General features: G+C 33.8%; 1 protein-coding gene across 1 annotated transcript in view; it reads left to right on the top strand.

The window, feature by feature from the left end:
• Nucleotides 1–24,304, top strand: part of MYO6 (myosin VI) — a 150,351-nt gene that overhangs the window by 113,172 nt on the left and 12,875 nt on the right. The window contains exons 19-30 of the mRNA XM_082730308.1: nt 2,479–2,517; nt 5,216–5,309; nt 9,297–9,427; nt 9,523–9,600; nt 11,721–11,850; nt 13,624–13,714; nt 14,501–14,651; nt 15,433–15,641; nt 16,496–16,574; nt 17,445–17,605; nt 20,055–20,084; nt 22,353–22,391. Of these exons, the coding sequence (XP_082586434.1) occupies nt 2,479–2,517; nt 5,216–5,309; nt 9,297–9,427; nt 9,523–9,600; nt 11,721–11,850; nt 13,624–13,714; nt 14,501–14,651; nt 15,433–15,641; nt 16,496–16,574; nt 17,445–17,605; nt 20,055–20,084; nt 22,353–22,391 (1,232 nt within the window). The remainder of the gene's footprint in view (nt 1–2,478; nt 2,518–5,215; nt 5,310–9,296; nt 9,428–9,522; nt 9,601–11,720; nt 11,851–13,623; nt 13,715–14,500; nt 14,652–15,432; nt 15,642–16,495; nt 16,575–17,444; nt 17,606–20,054; nt 20,085–22,352; nt 22,392–24,304) is intronic.

Below are 24,304 nucleotides of genomic sequence, written 5' to 3'. Positions count from 1 at the left end.
TGTTGACACTTGAAATGTCTAAATATTGCTTATGTGCAAAATAAGATATATTTTGCATATTAAACTGCTAAAACCTATAACTGATATTATTAATAAAATTTTAAAATGTTTTATGAGATACTTTAATATGAAGTATTAATAATTCTTTTTAATTTAAATTCCATTAGCCAACATATATCATTAATTTCAGAGTGGTATTCAGTAATCTATCAGTTGTGTATAATATCCAGTGCTCATCACATCATGTGCCCTCCTTAATGCCCATCGTCCAGTTAACCCATCCCCCCATCCCTCTCCCCTCTAGCAACCCTCAGTGTATTTCCTATAGTAAAGAGTCTCTCATGGTTTGTCTCCCGTTCTAATGACTTCCCATTTAGCTTTCTCCTTGATCCTCTTCCTCTATAATCCTCTGCGATGTTTCTTATATTCCACATATGAATGAAACCATATGATAATTGTCTTAGTATTAGTAATTCTTAATTTAAAATAGAATAGCTTGTTAAATTCAAGTTATTTGAAACAATAAAACAAAAGAGGCTAGCGTTTACACTGAGAACTTCAGTTATCCATCATTTCTGAGAAACAGCAGTTCTCTACTGAAAAGTAACATTTTCAGGTTATTGAAACATAATTCTTTTACTGTTAGTGTTTTAGAAAAATAATCCTTTTTGATGGAAATCTTACTCTATTATGTATATAAATATTTGTATGCTTTAAAATGAAAATAAAATACAAATAAAGCGTGGGTTTCATAAAAATGTTTATACCTTTCAGCCATTGACTGCTTCCTTGGTAACTGACATTTTCCCCTCTTCTCTCAAGTTTGTTTTTGCTGCTTCTACTCTGTCTCCATTTTTTTTGGAGAGCACTGTGCTTAGTCTGTGGATTAAGAGGCATGGACTTTGTGACAGTTTTCTTTTCAAATTAGTGGCTCTCATACTTGCTCTTTAGTTATTTAGTGATCCAGATTGATAAAAGTTGTCCAAACTCAGTCAACCAGATAAGTGGGGTATGGCTGTATTTTTTTAATCCATTGGGAAATTCATTCCATTTTTATGACTTAACTCTATGATATCTGAAGTACACTTCAGTATCATGAGTGAAAAAATGAACTTTATTAGGCCTTGTTGGAATTTTGGCTTTATCATTACTAGTTCCATGGTCTTAAGCAAGTAAGTTATCTCCTTGAATCTTAATGCTTGCACCTAAAACATGAGGCTAATAATATAGAATTAGAATTATATAATATTATTATATAATTGTATATTTATATTACATAATAAAAATATATAGAATTATAAATATAAATAAATATATAATATAAATATATATATAATAATTAGAATTGTTGTGCAGATTAAACATGATAATGCCTGTGAAAAGCTTTGAAGCAGTGCCTGACTCATGGAATGCATTCAGTACAATCTACCAGTTATTATTATTATTATTAAATATAGCTATGATCCAGTATGTTGATTTAAGAATTAGCATCTTAATTTAATCTTTTTGTGAGTAGTATAACAAGCATCTTAGTATAAAATTGACATAAGAATTTTATATAATTTACTTTGTAGAGAAATAAAGCAAATCATGTTATTAATGTATTAAACCAATTTAAATTATTACCACTTAATATTATTATAAATAGGAAAATATAGTAACTCATAGTGTTTATTATCAAGTTGTTTTTGAGAAAATTGTCCAAGCTTTTAAAAATAACTGGAATGTGAAATATTTTAAAATAACAAATGGGGGGGGGGTGCCTGGGTGATTCAGTCATTAAGGGTCTGCCTTCCGCTCAGGTAATGATCCCAGTGTCCTGGGATCAAGCCCCCCATCAGGCTCCCTGCTCAGTGGGAAACCTGCTTCTCCCTCTCCCACTCCCTTTGCCAGTATTCCCTCTCTCGCTGTTTCTCTGTCAAATAAATAAATAAAATCTCTTAAAAAAAAATAACAGAGGGTTTCTTTAGCTAGGCAGGACAATTCATTTAAGATAAGTGTTACATAAAACATTTCCAATATATACCGTTAGTATGTATTTTAAGTATGTCTTCATTCTTCAGTGGAATCTGACAGCAGCTACACCCAGCTTGCTACATATTCAAGTACTGCCCCGTTAATCTCTTCTGGAATGCATCTGCTGTATTTTCATTTACTTCCTTTGTTGCCTGTACACTTTTTGCTCTTCCATTCCACCTGCAAGTGTGCATGTATATTTTTTAGCCTTGCTAATATTCAATCTTTTTTAATGATATAAGTTCTGTATAAGTTGTGTAAGTTATTGTCCTTAGCATTATATTAGCCATATAGTGCATGTTACTGTCAAAGAATTTATGTATCAGTTGTTAAATTGTACAGTGTTGTATGTTGATGTTATTGCATGTTATTTTATGCTAATGTTGGAGAGCTAATATTAACTTAATAACATTGCGTACTTTTGCTTTTTGAAATAATGAAGTGATTTTCTTTCTTCTACAGACACAACTAAATCTGCTTCTGGATAAACTTCGAAGTACTGTGAGTACACTTACAAAAATCCAGGGTTTTTAAATGGTCCTCTTTAAATTATTGGTAATTACTCAAATAGGCACAGTAAACCTGGAATGATTAGAAATTTTTTTTTTTTTAAAGATTTTATTTCTATTTGAGAGAAAGTGAGAGAGCGAGCGAGCACAAGCCAGGGAGGGGTAAAGAAGCAGGTTGCCCACTTGAGCAGGGAGCCCAACATGGGACTTGATCCGAGGACTCCGGGATCATGACCTGAGCCGAAGGCAGAGGCTCAACCAACTGAGCCACCCAGGTGCCCATAGAAAGTAATTCTTAAACTGAATTGCCTCATTTTGAAAAATCAGTTTTTAGGGGTGCCTGGCAGGCTTAGATGGTTAAGCTTCTGTCTTCAGCTCAGGTCATGATCTCAGGGTCCTGGAATTGAGCTCTGTGTAGGGCTCCCATCTCAGTGGGGAGCCCACTTCTCCCTTTCTCTCTGCCTCTCCCTCTGCTTGTGTGCTGTCTCTTTCTCAAATGAATAGATAAAGTATTTTAAAAAAATTAAAAATCAGTTTTTAAAATGTCATTTTGGTTAGGCTTGTTCTGAAGAAAAGTCAAATATATATGTGAAGTCATGATTTTAGAAATATACAGAATTCTCCCAATGTTATTAAATTAAAGTTTTCCTGTAGTTTCAAAAAAGTAAAAATAATTAGTTATGTGGAGAAGAAAATGAATTTTTTAGGATTAAACATAATGCATGTAATTCATTTTCATTTTATTATTCTATTAGTTACATTTTCCAGCATGGCAGCATTGATATGGAAAAAATGGGCATGATATCTTTATGCCCTGTTATAGAGGCAGAATTTCTTTTTTTTTTTTTTTTTTTAAAGATTTTATTTATTTATTTGACAGAGAGAGATCACAAGCAGATGGAGAGGCAGGCAGAGAGGGAGATAGAGGGAAGCAGGCTCCCTGCTGAGCAGAGAGCCCGATGCGGGACTCGATCCCAGGATCCTGAGATCATGACCTGAGCCGAAGGCAGCTGCCTAATCCACTGAGCCACCCAGGCGCCCCTAGAGGCAGAATTTCTTAGAATCTATTTTTTAAACTAGTTTTAGTAGTTCACTGTATTTTTTATTTTTTTAATTTTTTGTTTTTAAAAATTATTTATTTGAGAGGGAGCAGGGGGAAGGGCAGAGGGAGAGGGAGAGAGAGTCTTAAACATACTCTGAGCTGAGTGCAGAGCCCAATGCAGGGCTCTTATCTCATGACCCAAAAATGATAACCTGAGCCAAAACCAAGAGTCTGATGCCCGACTGACTCTGCCATCCAGGTGCTTCAGTTCACTCTTTTTTTTAATGAAAAATTTATCAGAGAAACAAGTCTGATATGTGGGTTATATAAATGAGGCATGATTCTAAGGTGAGACATTTTTTAAATAGATCTGCTGAACTAACCAGGTATTCTTCCTTATCAAGTTGGCATTTTGGAAAGCCAGATATTTATTCTGTTGGTGCTGTTATTGCTTAACTTACTGTTAGACTGGCTTTGCGGACCATTAAGAAATTTTTGCACATTACCTCATTGTTTGCAAATATTTATTTCTTATGAACCAAACATCTTTAAAAACCAAATCTGTTGAGGAGGGTGTTTTATTTTTGTCACCCAAATATAGTGCTACTATAAAATAAGGAGAATACTTTTGTGATTTATAAGAAGAAGGTATTTCTAAAAAGTGTTCTGAAAGTGTTTGCAATGAGCATCATTGTTGAAATAGATATTCAGTGTTCTGCTGGGACTACTGTGAAAAGAAACAGTAATTTGAAAGTTGAGTATATTCACTTTAATACCCAGCAGTTTCATTGTGTACATATATATATATATTCTTTCTGCCTCATTCAGCATAATCCGATAACTGATTCCAAATGAATGCCTTTAAAAGCTTTTTAAACTACTGTTTAACAAATAGAACTTTAAAATGTGCAGTGATGCAGCTTCAGGACTTACTGTATACTATTGAAGTAGAATGATGAAAAAGTTTGAACTTTTCTCCCCTCTTTGGTCTAAATTTGAAGAGGCAGAACTTTATTTATTTCTCCTGTTATAGGACAGTTTTCTTATCACAGAAATATGGCACATCAATACACTTAAATGTAGAATAAAATCATATATATATATCAACCTGAAAAATACATTGTTTAAATATGTTAAAATATTTTATGATGAAAGAGTTTCCTTTTTACAATAATACAATTTTTGGCACTCAAATCTACAATTCCCCCCGCTTGCTTTCTTTCTTTCTTTCTTTCTTTCTTTCTTTCTTTCTTCTGATATATTTGATTTGGAGAGAGAGCATGAATGCAAGGGGCAGAGGGAGAGGAAGAGAGAATCCCAATCAGGCGTCGTGCTTAGTGTGGAGACTGACGTGGAGCTCTGTCCCACAACCCCAAGATCACGAACTGAGCCAAAACCAGGAGTCGTGTTTCCAATGAACTGTACCACCCAGGCATCCAGTATTTTTCTGATATTAGTATATAATGCAGAGATTTGTTCCAAGCTTGAAGTTTTAAAACTGTCTAATTATGTTTTAAATTCTTTAGTGATTATTTTAAAAGAATTCAAATATTAATGTTAACATGTCTGAAATTTACTGATATTCATAAAAATAGAAAAGCAAGAATGCTCTATGTGTAGTCTTTAAAAAGTACCTTTATTCTCCTAGGGTGCAAGCTTTATTCGTTGTATCAAACCTAATTTAAAGATGACAAGCCATCACTTTGAAGGTGCCCAAATTTTATCTCAACTTCAATGTTCAGGTATTTTCATATTTTTGTATTTATATTCATGTGTGTTGGGAGTCTTAGCTCAGATACACTTTACTATGTATAGTGTTTTCAAACAACTCACAGTTATCTTATGCTGAAAATAAAAAATAAATTAAAAAAAAAATATCTTGATTGTTTTTAAGTGGATTGATTTTTGCTTTCTATTTCTTTTAATTATAAGAAAAGTATGGCTAACAAATTATTTGAACAATACTGGGGTATAGTTTATTGTGAAATAAAACAATTTTACAGCATTGAAGTAAAATTTATGAAAACTCTTTAACTGCAAACCTAGGTCTTCCTTAAGTAGGTTGCTTTCCGATGGCCTTCTCAGCCTGGCAGCAGTTCATTTCTCATGCCCCATGTAGCTGGGGCAGGAGGTAGGTTTGGGTGTCCTTGCTCTCACTCTACCACTTTTAAAAAAAATGAAAACACAATGCCCATGGCTGCTGCAGAACTTCTGTGCACTTGGTTAAACCACCTCCTATCTCTCACCTGCCACATTCTAACTTTGCTCAGTCCTGTACTGATGCATATCCATCTGCTGTCTCCACCCATTCTACTCCTACTTTCTCCCAAGGCGTTAGTCTTCTCCTTGCTTTTTGATCTTTCTCAGGCTTGTAATACTTCCTTAAACTGTCTTGTCTTTCTCACTCCTTATATTGTTCCTCTTACAATCAGATTTATTATATAAGTACTTTTTTCTTAAATTACAATTATATAAACTTTAAGCAGACTCACCTGTTCTCCTTAAATCTGAGTCTCTGCCAACAGACAGCCTTACTTCTTTACTAGAAGATGGAAAGCTTCACCTATGTGCTCCCGAACACTGCTATCTACCTGCATATCCTTCCCTCCTATGAAGAATTATTATCCAAAGATAATAATTCTTTGGAATCATTTCTCCTACCTTCTTATGAATCTTCAATATCGATTAGCTATATTGAACCATTCCCTTTGAGGTGGTTTCTCTCATTACCATTTAAATATGTGGAGACCTCATCTTAATTCCCTCTGACCCACATTCCCTTCCACCTTCTTCCTTATATCTCATCTCACTTTTTGTTCTCTAGTTTTTCTCTTTCAGTCCAAGAGTAGTCTGTTCTTGCTTTCTCGGTTTCCTGCCTTCCACTCACTCTTAAACCCAAGAGAATTCAGATTCCACCTTGATCAGCCCAACAAAATAATTCTTGATAAGGTCACCCGTAATTTCCCTGATCCTAAATCAGATGTTCATTTTGCAGCCTGTCTCTTAGATGTCACAGTAGCATTTGACTTGACCAGTCCCCCTCACGTATCTTGCCTTGGCTCCTGATTCAGCTCATGTTCCTGCTTTTCTCTTTAATTCTCGGGTAATTCCTGACTCCTCTATAGGGTCTTCTTCTTTTACCTGGGTATTATATGTTAGAGTTTTTCAGGCTTTGGGTTAGGCCTCATTTCTTTCTCTTAACCAGTGCTGTCTGATACAACTTTCCATGTTGATGGAAATATTTTGTATCTGTGTTATATAGCATGGTAGATACTTGTGGCTGTTGAGGACTTGAAATGTGGCTGTATGACTTAGATACTGATTTTTAAATTTTATTTAATTTTTTAAAATTTAAATAGTCACATGTAGTATATATAGTATATATACACAGACCTGTACCCCTGAAACAAATAATACATTATTTGTCAATAAAAATATTTTTTTCATAAAAAGGCATGTAAGATTTGAATTCTACACTGCCTTTCTATTTTCATTATTTTTTTCCAAATAAAGTAGAATTAATTCATTTAGTACATCATTTACTAAAATTACTATCTTCTTATTAGCCAACATCAGGGCAAAGTAGGGGAGGATAAGAGAAGGCAGATGTTCTTTCTCTGTAACCTTGGGATTGTGCTGCCTGTCTGTGGCAACAAAAAGCATTCTGAGTATAACCAATCAGACTGCATCAACAAGCCCCTCACCAAACTCTCAGAGAAGGAGCCAGGGAATGGAAATTTCTAGAAGGAAAAGTACTTGATTTGATGTTTTAATTTTTATTTTTTAAGTGTTGAAAGGTCTTTATTGTAAATTAGCTTCAGGTGCTGAGAAAGCAGTCCAGGGCTTGGCAATTTGTTAAGCTTCATGATACTCTTAATGAACTTTTGTCAGACAGTTCATATGCTGTCTTCAGCTATTGGGCAAGCCAAGAGACTCAGAGGTGGCAGATGTATACATTCCGTAGGGTACTTGTTTATTTGATATAAATGGACAAAAATTGTAATGATACCAAACCTTTAATTTCTCCTAGCAGAGCCCAGAACTAATTAGATTTAGTTTTAGGTATTTCTTTACATAGGAATGATTGCCTTTATGTGCTTCATTAATTAGTATTAAAAATTACAGAAGTTACGTTATTGACTCTAATGAAAATCAAGTAGTACAGAATAATATAAGTAAAAAGTCTCATTTCTCAGGGACGACCACTTAATTTTGTTTTGGGTATATTTCTTATACAGATTGAATCTCTGCCGTGTTCTTTTTAATGAATACATCATATTCTACCATATGATTGTAACACAATTTAATTGATTGATATTTAAGTTGTTTCTGGCTTTTTTTTTTTCCTTTCATTATAGTGACGCAGTGGACATGTGTACATTCTCTATGAATATCTCTGTCCACATGTCTGATAAATTATAGGGCAGATTCAAAGAAGTAGAAAGTACTGAGTCAAGGAAATAAATATTTCCAAGTTGCTATCCAAAATTGTTGCACTGGTATACTTTCCCAGTGGTAGTATAGGTGTGTGTTTTCTTACATTGTCATCAACCCTGAGTACCATTGGTCTTTTATACCTTTGCCAGGTAGGTTAAAAGTCAATAGGTTAAAATCCAATTTGACTGCCTAGAAAATATATCTTTCCTATGAGATTATGTCAAAATAAACATCCACTCATTTAAAAAAAAATTTAGTAGTCTCATTTTGCTAATTTAAATTTTTTTTAAGATTTTATTTATTTATTTGACGGATATCACAAGTAGGCAGAGAGGCAGGCAGAGAGAGAGGAGGAAGAAGCTCCCTGCTGAGCAGAGACCTTGATGTGGGGCTCGATCCCAGGACCCTGGGATCATGACTGGAGCTGAAGGCAGAGGCTTTAACCCAATTGAGCCATACAGGCACCCCTGAATTTTTGACCACCAGGAATTTAATTTGATATAAGGAGTGAGATTGGGATCCAGTGTTATGTTTGTTTTCTAAATGGTTGGCCATTTGTCCTAATATTTTTTTGTTGAATTATTTTATTCCTGTTGATTTGAAAGTCCTAGAGAGTGAAACCTAGCTATTTTTTATAAATAAAAGTACTACCATTTTCTATAGTTGTTGAGCCTTCCCCTGACTACTTCATACTTTTCCTAACATGAAAAGTTCATACTGATTCAAGGCTCAAATTACAAGCTCCTAGAGTTATACTGAAAATATTCATTCTAAATAGACTAGTTTCTTTGAGAGGTGAGTGAAAAGGGATCTTTATAGTGAAATAGTGAGCTCTCCTTTCTTTTTCTTTTGCTTTGTGTAAGCATAGGTAAAAATTTGGAAATGTGTCTGGCTACTTCTTGGGGATTCTATCAGGAATCTTGTTTTAAAATTAGCCTCAGAACGGGGAAAGTGGCTTAATGCAGGCCTTTATCTCATATGCTATTGATTGTGACAGACGTTTCTAGCAGGAAAAAGAAACTAGATTGAGCTTTTTAGGGACCAGTAATTTATCCCTAGAAAATAGGAAAACTGATTTTTGAGGAAATTTGCTATAATAGTTTTAGGTAGCGGGTATGTTCATACTTAGTGAATATGAGTATGATACTCCCTATGTAATATTTCATTGTTGATGATTCCTATAAATTGCCCTTTTCTAAATATTAATTTGTAAAATTGTTAGATCATTTACAAGTTCTTTTTGGACTTCTGTTCAGAGATTGGCAATAATTTGTGTTTGTTTATGAATCTAGGTATGGTGTCTGTTTTGGACTTAATGCAGGGTGGTTTCCCATCACGAGCCTCCTTTCATGAACTCTACAACATGTATAAAAAGTATATGCCAGATAAACTTGCAAGATTAGACCCAAGACTGTTTTGCAAGGTACGAACACTGCTTAAACTGAAATTTCTTAGCTATGAACTATCTTTCTTACTAATTACTGTTTGGCATTTAACTATTGAACTTTTATTTTTCAGGCTCTTTTTAAAGCTTTGGGCTTAAATGAAGTTGACTACAAGTTTGGATTAACAAAAGTATTTTTTAGACCTGGCAAGGTAAATACGTCTTATTTTCAACTTTAACATGATCAATATGGATAGTAGGAGTCAATGCGTATTTTTGCGTTTAGTGATTTGTGTTATTCATGAATTATGATCACTAACAGTATGTGTGTATATATATACACAGTTTCCCTGCCTGTGAGAAGTTTGCAATGTGTAATATTTTATACAAGTTTTATAACTTCTATTTCACATTTGGAAGTACTGGAATCAGGGCATTGTTTGTTTTTTTTTTTTTTGCTTAAATAAGGATTAACCAGAAAATACTTACAATTTATTTTTTAAAATTTATTTTATTTAATACATTTTTTAAAGTAGGCTCCATGCCCAATGTGGGGCTTGAACTTAAAATCCCGAGATAAAGAGTCCCATGTTCTACCACTGAGGTAGAGCACCCCTGCCAGAAAATACTTACTGAAATCTTTTCTTTTTCTTTTTCTTTTATTTTTTTAAAGATTTTTATTTATTTATTTGACAGACCGAGATCACAAGTAGGCAGAGAGGCAGGCAGAGAGAGAGAGGAGGAATCAGGCTCCCTGCCGAGCAGAGAGCCCGATGCGGGGCTTGATCCCCGGACCCTGGGATCATGACCTGAGCCGAAGGCAGAGGATTTAACCCACTAAGCCACCCAGGCGCCCCTGAAATCTTTTCTAAAACATTAATTCAGTTTTCAGTAATTAAAAATTTTGCAGTACCTTTGAGTCTTCCTTGTAAGAACAAGTTTTATTGGCATATGATAGTCGTATAAGGTATAGGAAATTGGACTGAAGTTTGTGCCAATTTCTGTCAAACCCCAGAATGAGTGAATGGTACTTTTGTATGTAACATAATTAGGCTAACCCATAGTTTTTGTATTTATAGATTTTTGTACTAAATTACAAGACTGACTTACAGAGTATTTCATAGCAAATATGTACAAAACAAAAACATCTAAATGCTATTCACAGTCTGTAATATTGTCACCATTCCTAACTTTGTATTGAATAATAGCATCCTCATAATTTTAAGCACAACTATAATTATATAATAGCCAACTATGCTTGTTTGACTTAGCAATATAATTAATAAATATCTCTACTGCCTTGAAAGCTAGATTAATGATAATCTGATTTCACATTTTTGGGCACGAGATAAAAATCTATGTAATACCTCTCTCTGAATATTTTTACTCCAGAGGACCCATACTATATCTTGTATAAAAGAAAAAAAAATTAAAAGAAAACAAATATATATTCATAGTTGGCTTAGCTATAATCATACATATTTATCATAAGTTCAGCATTTCTCTTATTTCAGGGCTATAGTAATAATTTTAGAATTAATAGCCTGAGAAAACACTTGGTCTTATTTGCCCTGAGAAAAATTAATCAGAAGAATATGTTGAAAACATAAAGCAGGTTTTCAAAGATCTTTATTCTTGTTATGTTACCTTTAACTTTATTTTTGATTATAGGAAGCCTTTGTATTGATAGGTGTGTGACATCCTTAGTATATTGTCATGAGGTATTTGATAAAGGATAGAAATCATTTTATAATTTGGTGGTAAGTTGTGAAAATAATGCATTTTATTTTTTAATAGCCTAATCGCTCTTTTATTTGTATTGTCTTTCTCTTAGTAGCGATTTCTTATATCTGACCAAAATGAGGATGGAGGTTGGGAAAGTCAGTAGTTTTTTAGTGGTACCTGATTTTATTATATAGATGACCTTTACTTGTCAGAAACTGTACACAGTTATCTACATAAGTATGTGGATAAGCAATTCAGAAACTTATTAGCCCTTTTATCATTCTTTCCTCGGTTAAACTTTTTTTCCAACCATCTGTAATTGTCGTTTAAGGTTAAGGTTTTTTCTACTTATTATTGAATCTGTTAACTAGTAATGAGTAACTCCCTTTTACCCCTCCAAAAAAGGATGCTCAAGGAAGGAAGAGAAAGGCAGCAAAATATAGCTAAATAAATATGTTTGAGTTTGCTGAGATTTGTGTCTGTAATTGGTTTGTGATCATTTCCAGGAAGTTAGATTTTTGACTTGACTTCTGGTTATTTTGTATCTCTCTGTGTGTTTAAGCACATTTGTCTTTTGATATTGATGCTAAATTATTTCATTTCCTAGTTTGCAGAATTTGATCAGATCATGAAGTCTGACCCTGATCATTTAGCAGAATTGGTTAAAAGAGTCAATCACTGGCTTATCTGCAGTCGCTGGAAGAAAGTTCAGTGGTGCTCACTCTCAGTCATCAAATGTAGGTGTTTTCTTTTACATCAAGATCTGTAATTATTTTGGAAATGAATTGGTTTATGGAATGTTATGCGTTACCACAGTGGTGAGTGCTGGGCCATAGGGACCACTTTGCTTATTCATGCTGTGTTCCTGGTTCCATGTAACACCTCCATGTAGTATACATGGTAAATATTGAGACAAATTTTGTGTGTGTGTTACTTATCTTCCTATCCAGATACATTATGGGAGAATTACTTTCATCATATCCTAAACAAAGCAGAAACAGAGCTCATGGTCTCGATTCCTTTCCCTCCCTCCACCTCATCCCCTCATTTCTCAGAGTTCAGCCAGAACTTTTCTCTTTCCACCTGCATGGCATCTGCAGTTCACACACCAGAAATTTCAAGATTGTGATTGTCTGTCCTTTCTTGTCCCTGAAATCGTGTTAGTGAAAAAATCCTGTTGATTCCTTTCCCAAATACTATACGTTCTTTCCTCTGTATTGCCAGGGTCTTAGTGGTACCTCACTCTCCCACTCACGTAATAACTTCGGTAGCTCCCAAACTGGGTTTTCTCAGCTTCTTAGGAGTACTCTTCCCAGAGTTTCTTTCTAAACTAAAAGCCTTTTATTAAGGCTTTCCTATAATATAGGGCAAGGTCTTAGAATGTCTTTCAAGACCCCGTGAAGTGGGGTTTTCAGCTTCTCTTTCTAGCCTCCACTCCTGCCACTGCTCTTTTAGACCCTGTTCTCTGACGCGCTGCTAGGTCACAGCCACTTTTTATCTCTGCCCAAAACAAAGATTAGGGGCAAAATGTTTTTACCTGACAGTCTGTGGCAAATAGTTAATTGTGTAGAATTATTGTCAGTAACTTAATTAAATTTATAATTGTCCCTTCCACCTCCCCACTTGCCAGTGCTAGGCACTCGAAAAGGATTAAGTAAGATATATCGTATTAAGAGAAAAGTACGTCCCTTTGATGTAACCAAAAGGGACCATGCAAACAAAGATTATTAGTGAGGTCTTTTGTTAGACAGTCATGAATATAGATAAAAAGAAGACAATAAGAAAGAAAAAAAAAAACAGTTCTTTTTCCGACAAGTTTTCCAAGTAAAATATAAACACATTTGTCAGTATAGTTCAGTGCTTTCAGCTTTATACATTGCATTATGGTAGAAAACACATTATATTTAAATTATTGTGCTACACCATTTGTGGATTGTGTTATGCAATGGTTTAATCAGTAACCACACAGGATCTTTGCAGGATGTTTATAGAGAAGTTCTGAAAAAAATGTTTCAAGGTCATTTTGTAGAATATTCAAGGTCATTAGTGTAGAATGTTCTGGATATCTGAAGTTAAATAGATTCCTTTACTGTAGGGCTCTCAGAGGCTTCACTGTGTGTGTTCATTGTTAATCTTCTACAGGAGGTATAGCGTATAGCTTTTCTTAAATTCATTTGACAGGTGAACCCTTTTTTTCCCAAGCCAGACCTGTTAACATTTAATAGACCGATATTTCCTAGGACAATTTGGGAAGCAGTAGTGTGACATAATAAGGAAATAACACATTTAAAATGTAAATCTAGCCACACACATGATATACTTTTTATTTTAAGAAATACAAGGAATTAAAGAAATGTTCAACTTCATGATTTGTTATCTGGTATAATATGTTCATCACAGTTTCATGTGCCTTGAAAATTGCTTTGTGGAAATGAGTGGTTTTTAAGAATATGATATGCCTGATATAAACTGAAAAATTGTCTATCATTGTATTTTCCTCTTACACATAGTGAAAAATAAAATAAAATACCGAGCTGAAGCCTGCATTAAAATGCAAAAAACTATTCGAATGTGGCTTTGCAAAAGGAGACACAAACCTCGGTAAGATTAATAGTGCCTAAAGAATCCTACTAAACCTATTTACCCTAATACAAAATGGTTATAAAGTCATAATGAAGAGCACTTTGGACACTCCTAGAGTTTTCTCCATTCTCATGTTCTTTGTAAAAAGGCATATTATTTGTGATTTTTTATTATGTACTTGAAATTAATTAATTAATTAATTAACGAATTCAGTATTACTTGCTCATACTACAAAAGGATATGAAGTACCTTAAAAAATGTAAACACTATAAAAAGTTGAAATAAATGGCTAACAGAAACTCTTTTATTCTGAGTATTTTATTATCTTGAGTTGCTTGATAATCAAAATGTTAAATTGGGGTTGTTTTTAAAAAACCTCATTAATGTTTTCATCATAACTCTCAAGATTATCTATAGGAATTATATTGTCTCACTGTAAGTTTGGTCTTTATCTTTGAGTCTTATTAATTTAGACTTTTAAAACTTAGAGTCCTGAATAACTGTTAATCCCTAAACCTTTTTAAAGAGATTAGATAACTCTTTTAAGTTCTATAATTAGAAATCTCAAATTTTCAGAGTAAATACAGAAGGCTAAATATTACGGATAGGCATCAGTGTCATTCACACTCATACATGATTCTTTTTTTACCTTTAATAAGAGATCTAAAAAAGAGAATCCTGGATAGTATGAAAACAGAAGTGAAATACCCTATTTAGCAGTATGTTTGGCATTTTATTAAGATGAAAAATGTATGCATAGCATTAAGTGGTGAATTTAAACTCTGATGAAGTATTTCTTTGCAGCATTGATGGCCTGGTTAAGGTGGGCACACTGAAAAAACGACTTGATAAATTTAATGAAGTTGTCAGTGCATTGAAAGATGGAAAACCAGAGGTGAATAAACAGGTCAAGGACCTTGAAATTTCTATTGATGCTTTAATGGCCAAAATTAAGGTATGTAATTTTAATCCAAATGGCTGACTTGTTTTTTTTTTAAATAATTTAATACGCTTGTTATTGGTATTGAATTTTATAGAAAAAAATTCTTTTTTAAAAAAATACAAATGTTGCACAAGTTGAGTCTCAGTGATGGCAAGTGATTCTCATTATAGTGTTCTTTCCGTGTTTGAAAATTTTTATAGCAAAAAACTGAAAAGATAATTTTTATGCAGCTTCATTTGTTAGGAAAGTCCTCCTTCCCACCCAAAGTAGTAACTAAAATACTATACTCTGTTAGTAAGCTTTTATATAATCATTACTGAGACAGGAGTAATGCGAGTTATTTTCATTTGTCTCATTTTTTTTTTTACCTTCAGAAACTAATTTTCAAATTATAAAAGTAATATTATGGAAAATTTGGAGAAAACCACCAAAAACCCCTTTAACCCCAACAATAACACATTCAGCTATTACTCTGTTGCAGTCACCTTTCAGTCTTTTTTAGAAGCACGTTTGTATGGTTCTCCTCACAATTTAATTTTGTGCCCCTTTTGTTATGTTATGTCTTGTTCCTGTTATTACATTATCTTTATATTGGCTATATCATGAACTACTTAGGTGTTTTGAGCTTAGCAATTAATTTTCCTTCAAGTTTTTTAGGGAAAAAATAATGGGCCTTTTTTTTGGTCTTAATTTTCATTTATTTGATTACCAGTGGGACTGAAAATGTTTTTGGTATATTCACATTGTGTGGCAGAAGATAATTTTTAAGTACATTTTTATTATTTTTTTTAAGTCCACTATGATGACAAGGGAACAAATACAGAGAGAATATGATGCACTAGTGAAAAGCTCAGAAGAACTTCTTAGTGCATTACAGAGAAAAAAACAGCAGGAAGAGGAAGCAGAAAGGCTGAGGCGTATTCAAGAAGAAATGGAAAAAGAAAGAAAAAGACGTGAAGAAGATGAACAACGTCGAAGAAAGGAAGAGGAGGAAAGGCGGATGTAAGATATTTATATTGTTTTGAATTAGAAACTAACAGCATAGTGAATTCTTGGTGTTGAGGCTGGTTAATGAATATTCTTATTTTAAAAGTTATATTCTTATTTTAAAACACTAATTTTAGAATTAGTTTAAAAATAGAGAAAAGTTCATTATATAATAATAACATAATGATTTTAACTATAATCTGGGTTTTTAAAAAATTTTTTATTTTTTATAAACATATATTTTTATCCCCAAGGGTACAGGTCTGTGAATCACCAGGTTTACACACTTCACAGCACTCACCAAAGCACATACCCTCCCCAATGTCCATAATCCCACCCCCTTCTCCCAACCCCCCTCCCCCCAGCAACCCTCAGTTTGTTTTGTGAGATTAAGAGTCACTTATGGTTTTTTGGCTAAACTCTTACACCTGATGATTTCTTAACTTTTTTTTAAAGCTGTGACTTGTTATTTTATAAGCAAGAAAAAGGGCACTTATACTTTTCTGCATTTTTGAAACAACTTTTTGGAAGTTTACCACATAGGGCAGTCAGGAGTTGTAAGAGTTGTTTAATTGGGGGAGGAGGAGAGGGAGGACCGTGTGATCAGGATTGCAGGTAGGCTTTATAACCAAGTTAATCTACATGTTTAAAAGTTATAGAATATAATTGTATTTGTTTTTGTTTATTACAGAAAGATTACTGTCAGTAGAGTTAGATTTTGTGTTTTTAAAATAAGCTCATAATATATATAGCCAGGAGGTTAATTTGAGTTCTCACTCTATAACCTCTGTTTATTAATAGTTAAATTGCCTTCTGAAGGATTTTTTATTTTCTATAAAATTTTAGAGGAGTTTTCTATTTTTTGTTAGGAAACTTGAGATGGAAGCAAAGAGAAAACAAGAAGAAGAAGAGAGAAAGAAAAGGGAAGATGATGAAAAACGTATTCAGGTATATAATTATTAGACAGGTTCTTTCAGAATAGAATCTATAAGATTATAGCACAAAAGGAGTTGAAAACAAATTTTGATTTGCTACATAAGCTGTCTTTGGTTTACCCCAGAGACAAAGGCATCTTCTGTGGTGGTTATGGGAGGGACTTTGGAACTAGGGAAGTAGATTCAGATCCAGGCTCTGTCCCTGATAGAAATTGTGACATTGCACAAATCACAATGAGTAACTGTGGGCTACGGGTTTTTTTCCTCTGAGGAATGGGCATAAATGATAGTTGTAAGCATTAAATGAGTTGGCACATGTTTAAAGCATTTAGAACCTGAGTGGCCAGTTAATAAATATTAGTTTGTTGTTACTGTTATTATACTCAGGGGAAAGTCAGATGAATGGTCACTTAAAACATAATTGTAATTTTATATCTTTGTAGATACTAATATCAGTAAGTTAGAATTGAGATAGTCTCCCTACCCCCATTTTTAAAAAAGTCCGTGTCTGAGAATAATTGATCACGTATTTGGTTTCTGTTTGTCTTGGCTTTCATAATTCATCCTGAGTGCAAACAACCTTTAAATCACTGACATCCTCTGTATAGCTGCAGGTGTTAATGTGATACCTAGGGTTCTCATGCAATATTTGGGATACTGTTGGTGATAGAATGGTAGAAATGTGGTTTCCCCACCTTCGCTTGGATTTGAGAAAGATAGGAAGCATTAGTCAAAATCTAGAAGAGGATGGAGACTGGAGAGATTTCTGATTAAACAATTTGTATTCCTTAGTAAAGAACTTGTGTGGGGCAATTTTAGATAGGATCTATCAAGTAAACAAGTGGCGAGAGAGCTTGTTGAGGTAGCCTTCTGTCATTGGCAGGCTGAAGTGGAGGAGCAGCTGGCCCGACAGCGGGAGGAGGAGTCCCAGCAGCAGGCAGTTCTGGAGCAGGAGCGCCGGGACCGGGAGCTGGCCCTGCGGATAGCCCAGAGTGAAGCTGAGCTCATCAGCGACGAGGCCCAGGCTGACCTGGCACTCCGGAGGTACTGGGCCCCTGGGTGGGGTGTGATGCCTCTGCTTGCTTTCCCTCCCTGCTTCTCATTTCAGTGTGAAGGGTCTGGGGGAAAATCATATTCTTTAGGTCCTGATCTATTTTAAGTAAAATAATTTAAAAATTATTTGTATCCACTTTTACACCCAAGCAAATGAAACAGTTGATTTCATCAAATTGTTGAACTATTGAAAATAAAATTGATATTTCAGCTCATGAAGCATCTCAACTTTTACTCTGAAATTGTCAAGGAATATTGTATAAAAAGTTGACATCTAATTTCTAAATACCTGCCATTAAATATGGGCACAGAAATCAGTATATTATAATCCAGTTTAATATATTTGAGGTTGGGATTTATTATTTTCCTAATGCAATTTTTTAAATAAACACCCTAACACTTAGAATGAGGAAAAATTTTACATACACACCCATCATGTTTCACAATAGATTTCCCTTTCCAAGAAGGAAGGTTTATCATATTGAAGTGTTTTAGCTACCCAGGTTTCCAAATTATCTCTAAATACTGAAGTTTACTGGAGTGTAAAAAAGTATGGATGTTCTTGTAGAAAGTTGCAGGAAGTCTTAATATAAAAGATTCATTTTTAAAAATTTAGAATATAGAGACATTCATTATTTTGATTATTAGTAAAAACAGAGCAAAACTAGTTTGTGGGTTTCTTTGTACTTATATAAGTTGTATATATATTGAGATTTATGTAACCATGCTTTTCAGAATGTCAGGGCACTGTTTGTAACAAAATATAATTAAAGTGTAACCACTAGGTGTTGCTGTTTCCTCATAAAAGGAAAAAACCTCATTAAAATGGCAAGGCAGTGATTGGATTCTCTTTAGCTAAAACAGAATGGGAAAGGGTTGTTGCCTTCATGGATTTTCTAGTAAGTGATTACATTGGGGAGCCCTGGGGTCTGAACTGTATATGAAAGTATATTATATTAAATAAAGTTGAAAAGGCCTACCAAACACAAAGTATTATAATAATTAATAAGCTCTTGGGTTTGAATCCAATATTTGAGCTCTTTGTTTACATTTCACTGGAATTTAAAAAATATTTTCTCTGGGCTGTGGCTCTTCTAACTGCAGACTCAACTCAGCTGCTCTTCTGTTCCTTCCACCTGTGTTATGTTGGAATGTCTGGGGGCCTTTGTGTGTAACTGAGTAGTAGCTGGGCCAGTCTCCTAAATGAACCAAGCTCGTAACAGCTGCTCTCCCTGATGTGTGTGAGGAAGCATTGCAGTTGACCCAAGGTGGCTTCACTATGGCTGAAGTTCATTTCTCAGGGACTAATTATTGGAGTCAGTATTGGTATTTATGGCCAACCAAGCTTTATGTTTAAGCATTTGAAATATTAAACTACATCCAGTGCCATTCCAAATAATATGTATAAGATACTGGCTCATATGTGGGCTCCTTCCCATCTTCAGACAGGTGCACGTCTCACAAGGGTGAGTGGTCTCTTGGAGAACGAGTGGATCATTCAGTAACTTTAACATAATGACAAGTTACCTGTGATTTAAGTTAAGCAGAATTAACTATGTAATGATACCACTACTAAGTAATTCGGAGATATTTAAACAGTTATGACTTGAATTGCAAAGAGTTAGTTTTAGTTTTCCTGTGAGACAGCTCCTGGGTTGTGGTCCCCACCTCTATGGAACACCCTGACCCTCATGTCCTCATGAGGTCCTACCTTCAGAACCTCCTGGTTATTTTATACTTTGTACAAGCATTAGCACTTTATTATGGATGATGTTCTATACATATTTTCCATGTTTGATAATTTCATTTTACTACATGGGGTACAAGCAAATGTTTCTAAATGTCTATGTTACCTTTGTTAGCACTGAATTATTTCTGACAAATTTATGAGTAAGAACTCACTTAAGTAAAACTCTTCTTAATATATAGCATGAAAATGTCATTCTTGGGCTCTGTGATGCATTTAAAAATATATGTAAATGGATTCTGCTGCATTAAACAATTTCAAAGTTACTTTTCCAGCTTGGATTCCCATCCAGTAACTTCTAAGTAAGAATTGTTTTCTACATATATTTAAAAAATATGATCTTAACTACACATATGATCCTTGATGCAAAGTGATTTCACATTACCTAAAATTATGAAATAATATTCAGATTCTGTTAAAAAAAGCATTCTTCATAGTATATGAGTTTTCTAATCTAAATGTAATAAATTTGCTCTTTAATTTTCATTGAATGCCTTTAATTTATGCTTTTCTCATAATTTTTAGGGAAAATTTTAAACATTAAAATTTTGAGTGATCTCATAGATTAAAGATAATGGCATTTTTTTTTAATGTCAGTGAGTAAAGTCATTGAAACACAAATTTGTCACAATCCAGTTTTTCGTGATTCAGAATTACTTAATGACATTAACTAAAATATATTATTTTTCACAGAATCGATGGAACAAGACCCAAAATGACACCGTATGTCATTTCTCTTTTCAAAATTTGATTTAGTTTTAAAACTTTTTTTTTCTTTAACAGGTGGTTGTTAATTTTTAGGAGAAATAGTTTCCTCACTGTAGTAAATTTTTGTGGGTTTTTTTTGCATATCCTATATGTGTATATATATATATATATATATATATATATACATATACTATATATATAAAATTCTGGAATATTTATGAAATCTGAATTTTAACACTTTAGGACCCCCACTGTAACATTTATAATGATGGTTCTCAACTTTGTCAGAACCTAATACCAATGACAGTTGTTTTATAAGTCATGCAACCTGCATAGATAATTCTCTCCCGTGCTCGTTTCGGCAGCACATATACTAAAATTGGAACGATAATTCTCTCCAAACATGACATGTAAAAGAAGAATGAGAGGACAGTAATTTATAATAAAACAATATTTAATATGAAAGTGCTCACAACTGTAGGAAAACATAATCAAATACTGAAATATTTTTATTTATACGTAGCATCACCATAAATGTGACAGCGACACATGCAAATTGCATATTGATACAAGAATGTTAGATCGGTCAATTGAATGCCGTGAAATCGTGAACAGTGGCTTTGTAAAATTCTAAACAGAGTTAAGTACAATCTTGTCTCCCTTTAGTAGTTGCATTCCTAGAAAAACTCTGTGAATGTTAAAACCATGCCAAAAAGAAAGACTCTTTACATGTAAAAGTTTGTTTACATGTAAAACTGCTTGTATGTGGATGTGTTTCACCTCTCTTAGGTGGACGTGTCAGTGTCACATGGGACCAGGGACAGTTGTTCCTTGTGGCACCCCTGACCCCTGAGCTCCTCAGAGGCCAGCAGTGCACTCTCACCACAGCATTGTTTTCATAGGGCACCGAAATTTTTGAAAACATCTCTGGGTGGCTCACTTACATGTCCAACTCTCAGTCTAGGCTCAGGTCATGATCTCAGGGTCCTGGGATCAGATCAAGCCCTGAGCTGGGTTCTGTGCTCAATGGAGAGTTTGCTTGAGACTCTCCCTCTCCCGTTGCCCCTCTCCCTACTCATGTATGTACATGCACTCTCTCTCTCTCAAATGTATAAATAAATCTAAAAAAAAAAAAGAAAAAAGGAACCTTGAGGTACAGTGATAATAGAATTCAAAATATTTATCAAAATCATGCTGAGTTTGAAAGTTAGAAAATTCTGAATAGCCTAATTGGAGATTGATAAATGGATTGCTCAGTAGATAATTTTATACATATTTGGGCTTTTTACTTTGTATTTAGAATCTCTGATCATCAGTTTTGAAAGATTACTTTTTCTCTGACTGTGCTTATTGGATAGACTTCTGTCAGCCTCTATTCTTAGCCAGTGTTCATTACAAGGAAGGAGAATTACAGGAGTCCTTTGCTCCTTTATCATCAGCTGACAGGCATGCAGGAAACTGCACCCTAATGCAAACATACCCTTTCTCTTTTCTTATGATTTTTACTCATTTGTAAGAGGTTGCCAGAGTCTGATGAATAGAATGAGCTATGAGAAAATGATTAATTATGAAGGAAGAAAGAAAGAACAGGAAAATAAAATAATGAGATTAATGAATTATTGATGAACATGATGAAACATCCATCCCATTTCACAGAATTAAACAAATATTGGGAAAAGTTGCATTCCCCTGAGTAATAAAAGTAAGTTTTGCCTTTGGGAAATGTTTATCCGTAGAAAGTCAGAACACTTTGGTGTTTAACACATACTTGATGTATTTGAGTTCTTCTACTTTTTTAAAAATCATGCTTTGATTTAGAATTTTTGAGTTTAAATATACTAGACTCTTAAATTCTGACACTAGAAAATAACTAGGTATCACTGTTTCGTCATCTAATTAATATATATTATGCAACCCCAGTGCAAAAATCCTTCTATAGAATCTATATCTGCCAAGTTGGTCCAGTATGCATTTAGAACATGCAAATTATATGCCATACATAAAAAAATACCACAAAAGCACTTTTATCTAAAAGTTCCTACTGCAGAAATGGAGTTCAAGCAACCTTAACTGTATTTAAACAAAAGTTTGCTGTATTTTATGGTTATAGATGATGTTGAAAAGTATATTATTATAGTCTTTTACAAAGTGAAATGATAGTGAATGATTAATAAATCAATAATCCTATTGAAAAGATATATTTTAATTATACTTTTAGATCTTTTAGGTAATGTATGTAGTTTTCTTTTATATGACTGTGCTGTATTATCATTTTTCTTATAGGGAACAAATGGAGAAGGAAATGTCAGAATTTCTGCGTAGGTTAGTGCAGTGGAATTTGGGGAAATAAGTGTCACCTCAAAATCATGTTTTTAAATCACTGTTCAGTATTTGGACCAGAACCTGTTATATGAATAGTCTATTCTTTCCATATAAATTTTCTGTACAGGAAATGTCACTTCACCCTTATACCACTGTAAAAGAAAAAGACAAAAACAATGCTCTAAATTGGTGCCACTCAATGGGGACACCATTGGCATTTTGGATGGGCCTCTTCCTTGTTGGTGGTATTGCCATATTTATCACTGGCTTTACCAACTCAATCTCAGTAGAGGAACCTTTCCTCTCAAACCAAATAAATGTTTTGAAACTTTCTATGGAGGTGGTGGTGTCCCTCCCCCTCCTGCCCACCCCGCCATGTCAGCTGGGAACCTCTGTACCTAGTTCCTAGTTGAAGGGGAAGTAGAAAAGAGTGTGGTTTCTGAGGGCTTTCTCCCCATAGCACATGTTTTAAAAACCACTGATATAAAAATTGAGCCACCACAGACTATGACCTCCCAGCAGGATCTGGTCCTTTACAAGTGGGTATCAATCAGTAACATCTTAACTGTCAATTTTGAAGTTAGAGTTAATTGAAAGTCTTAAAATTAATACACTTTTTTAAAAATCAGAAGTCCGTTTTTCTACTACTTCGTATGTCATTTACATGATTGTCTTTATAACAAACCTAAATAATCAGTAAATTAAACCTTTATTTTACTATTTTAATAATTCCAGAGTTGGGGAAGAGCATTTAAATGCATTTCATTCATGTATTTAAGATGCTGAATATGTTTTTTAGCATATGTATTTTGATGTAATACAAATGAAAAATTAGTAATAGTAAGCCATATTTTAAGCAATAATAATTTGAATTCAATATTATTTTTTAAATTATCCAAATATATCTTATGTATGTTGACACTTCACGTGTATTCTGACAATCTATAAAACTGTACATTATGTAAATTCACTCTCTTCCAAAAGAAAATAACAAAAACCTGTAATAATTTTCAGCTGCTCTCCTAGAAAAGACTCTTAGAGGTGCTAGGAAGAAAAGATAATTTTTTTGTTAGTTTACTGAATGGTGGTTTAGGGATGTAGAAGAGAAAAAAAAAGAATATTTGAATAAATGTTAAAACATAATTTATTTCTAAGGGTAATAGAGAGACCTTGCTGACACACAGCTGGCTCTTTTTTGAACGAAGCAATTAAGAGGAAAAGCTACATGGAAAATTGCCAGTCACAGTGCTTATGAAAAGGATAGATTCTGCAATAAATCTAAAACAGATCCAAACCTAAAAAGCAGGAAGAATGCAGGAAGAACTAACTGGCCACACATTATTCTTTAGTCAGGCTTATGTGTTAGTGACAATCATCATGTCTCACGATTGTTAAGTAGATAGAATGAAGTGTGCTATTTTTTTATTCTCTAAAATGAAAGTATAAATAGGCCTTTTATAGAGGCCCACAGTACCTTATTTATTTCATTGCTAAGCTTCATACGGCGGAATCATTTCCTTTATTTCAGGAAGAAGTATACATATTTTCACACATCATTTCTCATTAAATGTCTATGTCTTGACTGCCAAGATTGCTGTTATCTTTAGAATGTGAAATAATGAGGAAATATGACCTCATTTTCAGGTATTATACCTTGATCATCCCTCTTTAAGAGGAAATATTTTCTAAGTAGTGGATGGTAAGAGTAAAATTTCTTGTGTGATACCTGAGTAGCAATATTTTAGTACTTTTAAAAATTTAGCTGTTTTCATATTTGTACCGCCTTTCTTTTTATGCCTTGAAATGCGATGTGTTTAAATTCTTCCTTTGTTACATTGATCTTACTTGCGGCTTATTCTAAGTGTCTGCTGTGTGGCAGGAGTCATCTTTTGCTGAAAAGTAATGTTTATTAT

The sequence above is a fragment of the Mustela nivalis genome (genome assembly GCF_964662115.1).
Source record: "Mustela nivalis genome assembly, chromosome: 5".
In the NCBI taxonomy this organism is placed as follows: Eukaryota; Metazoa; Chordata; class Mammalia; order Carnivora; family Mustelidae; genus Mustela; species Mustela nivalis.
This window is presented reverse-complemented; position numbering and strand designations above follow the sequence as displayed.